General features: G+C 63.1%; 1 protein-coding gene across 4 annotated transcripts in view; it reads right to left on the bottom strand.

Annotated features, from left to right (window-relative positions):
* RRP9 (ribosomal RNA processing 9, U3 small nucleolar RNA binding protein) overlaps nt 1–3,601 on the bottom strand; it is a 13,280-nt gene that overhangs the window by 6,582 nt on the left and 3,097 nt on the right. Inside the window, exons 2-10 of one of the 4 annotated variants that reach the window (XM_023533329.1) lie at nt 3,388–3,601; nt 3,267–3,308; nt 2,870–2,996; nt 2,201–2,325; nt 2,025–2,117; nt 1,498–1,598; nt 1,154–1,288; nt 998–1,060; nt 704–766 (exon numbers count right to left, since the gene is read on the bottom strand). The exon at nt 3,388–3,601 is cut by the window's right edge and continues 1 nt beyond it. In XM_023533329.1, the coding sequence (XP_023389097.1) occupies nt 704–766; nt 998–1,060; nt 1,154–1,288; nt 1,498–1,598; nt 2,025–2,117; nt 2,201–2,325; nt 2,870–2,996; nt 3,267–3,308; nt 3,388–3,510 (872 nt within the window). In that variant the 5' untranslated portion in view covers nt 3,511–3,601. Of the gene's footprint in view, nt 1–462; nt 543–620; nt 767–997; nt 1,061–1,153; nt 1,289–1,497; nt 1,599–2,024; nt 2,118–2,200; nt 2,326–2,869; nt 2,997–3,266; nt 3,309–3,387 lie in introns of all 4 variants that reach the window. The other 3 variants (XM_011364664.2, XM_023533328.1, XM_023533326.1) reach the window with 3 other exon arrangements.

Genomic DNA, 3,601 nt, shown 5'->3' with positions numbered 1-3,601 from the left:
AAGTGGCCCAGGGTCTGGCTCCTGGCTGTGGGGCCCTAGAGACCCCATGACCATCACCATTGACCCAAGTTCTGCACTGTCACCAGATGTCACTGACAGACCCTGCCACTCTCCCCTAGGGCCACCCGAGACCGCGCACCCTAGCTTAGCATCAGTCTGGCACCAGCCATGCAGAAACGATCGCAGGGCCAGGCCTTCCGTGCTTCTGTCCACGTTGTTCCCTGCCTTGAACCCCAGCACCCAGGACAGGGAGGGGAGTGGAGCAGGGGAGAGGGGAAGGGAGGAGGGAGAGGGGAAGGGAGAAGGCCATCCATGACATCTCTTTATAGTCCCTGCCAGACCCCGTGCTACGAGCTGGGACTATAAAGAGATGTCATGGATGGCCTTGCTCTGAGGAGGCACCCTTCTGGTACTGGGCCTGGGGAGTGTGGCAGACGGGCTGGGCGTTCAAGCCTCGCTCACCAGGGGGATGTCGCAGAGAAGGTCAAGCCGCCGGAAGCCCTCCCCACACTGCCAGAGCCGCAGACAAGAGCTGTGGGAGCCTGGAGGGCAGGGAGATGGTGAGCACCAGCGCCGGCCCGTCCGGGGACTCCCTCCTCTCTGCCGCCCAGGGCACTCACCTGTGGCCACGAGGTCTGTGTTGAGCAGGGCTGCCACCGACGACACCCAGAAGGGCTGCTCCAGGCCGGGCTCCCCCCGCAGCCCATGGGCTTCACGCTGCAGAGCAAGTGGCCGTTTTTTGGAGAGGCCCCACAAAGCCACAGAGCTGGAGACAGAGAGCAGCGTCAGTGAGGGGGCCGGGGTCGGGGCAGAAAGGCCAAAAGGCACAGAAGGGATCAAGCGTATACCAGCCGTGAGACACAGACGACGTAACCTGAGCTGTCTGCCTTGTGTCCTCATCTATGCAAAGGGGTTACAACAGCTCCCGAGCAAGGGGGACTCTACGAGGGCTCCAGGAGCAGTGGCGGTGTCGGGAGACATCCCAAAGGCATCTTACCCATCGTCTGCGCCTGACACCATGTGCTCCTCATTGATGAGCTGGATGCTGTCGATGGAGCCCCTGGAGAAAGGGGCAGTGAGGGGCGTACCCTAACTCCACCCCGCCCATGGAGCCCGACCCGAAGCAGCTGCCACAGCCTCCACATGGCCTTACTGGTGGCCGTAGAAGACAAGCTGCGACTCCTCGGGGATCTTCCACACACGCACGGTCCCGTCCCGGCCTCCAGCCGTCACGCAGCACTCCCGGCTCAGGGCATCCAACGCAGCCACGGCGTCCTGGTGCCCGAAGCTAGAGAGGGGACCGAGGGAGAGGGGGTCACAGGTGGAACTGCACCTGCACGCCACACGCCCTCCACCCGCGGGCGCCGAGGGAGAGGGGGTCACAGGTGGAACTGCACCTGCACGCCACACGCCCTCCACCCGCGGGCGCCGAGGGAGAGGGCGTCACAGGTGGAACTGCACCTGCACGCCACACGCCCTCCACCCACACACACTCACAGGGTCTCCACGTAGGCGTTCTCTGCCACGTTCCACACCTTCACGGAACGGTCGTGGGACGTGCTATAGAGCTGGTGGGTGCCTCTGCGGAATGCCAGCCCCTAAGGGTGCAGAGAGGACAAAGGGGGCCTGGACTACAGAGGGCGAGACAGAGGTCAGGCCCAGGGCGGACTTTGTGAAAAGCAAGTCACACAGCACAGGGAGCCCGCTCCCCGAGAGCACTCCGTGAGGCGCTTCTACGCAGCCCTCTCCAGAGCCAGGGGTATGCTCACCTGCGCTCACCTGCCCTTGAGTAGCTGCAGACCTCTCAGAGGCCTCCCTGCTCCCTAGGGGAGCTCAACTTGGTCCCCCTAACCCTGTCCGTTTAGCCCATTCACGTCCTTCACAGTGCCACTCGCTACGCCAAAGAGCAGGTTCCCTGAGGACAGGGGCACCCTGCCTCATTCACCCCACTCCCCAGAGCCCAGTACCAAGCCCGGCACTCAGGTGCTCAATCAACAGCCGCCCGAGGAGGCCGCGGCCCTCACCGACACGGCGTCCCGGTGCCCCGTGAAGGTGTACAGGTGCTGGCAGCTCTGGGCCTCCCAAATCAGGATGAGCTTGCTGCGGTCGCCCGAGGCCTGTTGGGGATGAGGACAATGGCCACAGGCACCCGCTGTGTGCCCAGACCTCTCACCCACCCCCAGGGCCAGCCCTGCCTTACAAGGTACTTGCCGTCGGAGGAGATGGCCATGCAGAGGATGTGGCTGCTGTGGCCGGGGGGCTGCCCCTCGGTCCCTTTCTTGGCTCGTGGGATCACGTGAAGCTTCCGTCCACTCTCCACACTCCCTGACACCGGAGGAAGAGAGAGTCTACTGGGGTGGGGGGACACGACTGGCTGGCAAGCCCCTGAGGGCAGCGTGGGACCACGGGACAGGTCCTGGCCTCGGGTCAGAAGACCTGGCTCAGCCACTGTGAGCCCCTGTTCCCTCTGTTAAGTGGGGACAACAACGATCCTGAAGCACAGCCATGAAGCCCAAAGAGAAGGGACAGAGAAGTGCTCTGGGACCGAGGGTGTGAATTCCTCCTGTCACTGCTGTGGGACGAGGAACTCGATCCCACGGGCCCGCCAGGCCAACTGCCCACTGGCAGCCCCGAATCCCGTTAAATCGTCATCCTGCCTCTGCCCAGTCTCAATGACAGAGACAGGGAGCTCACAAGCTCCACTCTTGGGCAGAAGTTTCCACCGTCACCCAGAAAACACTTCTTTGGGAGCAAATCTGCCCCCAGAAGCTTCCTGCTTCGGGCCTCGCTGGCCCTGATTACTCCCTCCCCCCAGACCAGCCCTCCTGTGAGCCCTGGAGCCCACGCCCCCATCCAGGCGGTCGCTCACACTTAATGATGGTGCAATCTTTGGCGGCAGAAAAGATGGCCAAGTCGTCAGGGGTGATAACCAGACACGTGATGGAGAGCTGGTGGCCCCGTAAGATTCGAATGTCGGCTGGGGCTGGGGCCTGGATCTGGGCAGGCAGGGGTCAGTCACCGTGACGGAGGCAGGAAGGCACCCCCTCCACACAGACACGCCATCCTTCCCTGCTCCCGGCCCAGAAGGGAACTGGACCCAGGGCTAGAAGGACCAGACCCTGAACGGACCCTGTCTGTCCAAGTGCCCACCGTGCTCTCAAGCAAAGACCCCACAGCCTTAGTCCCCAGTTGGGCCATCTGCCCACCAACCCAGGTGGGACCTCCAATTCCTTCCGATCTCACACCAAAGGGTTCTGTTCACTCACCTCCTTTGCTACTGACTTCTGCAGCCTGCCCCTCTGCTCCAGCTGCAGGGAAGAGGAGGGTGAGGTTCCAGGGCCGGGCCAGCCCCACCCCTTCCTCCCACCATCCTCCCACCACACGTACCACGTCCTCCTTCAGGCGCCCCGCCACCTGGTCCTCCTCAAACTCACGGGCGTCCACTTTCTCCTCCTCTACGTAAGACAGAAACCCAGTAATCACAGGCCAAAGCCCACTTTTCCTTCCCATCCCACCCCCACCACCTCCGTCCTGGGCCCCAAACACTTGAGCTGTGTCCCGAGAGAAGTTCAGGCTGCCTCGGACAGAGGGGAGGGAGGGC

Source organism: Pteropus vampyrus, unplaced genomic scaffold (genome assembly GCF_000151845.1).
Source record: "Pteropus vampyrus isolate Shadow unplaced genomic scaffold, Pvam_2.0 Scaffold100, whole genome shotgun sequence".
Lineage (NCBI taxonomy): Eukaryota > Metazoa > Chordata > Mammalia > Chiroptera > Pteropodidae > Pteropus > Pteropus vampyrus.
Note: the sequence above shows the minus strand (reverse complement) of the source record. Positions and strands in the feature narration are given on the sequence as shown.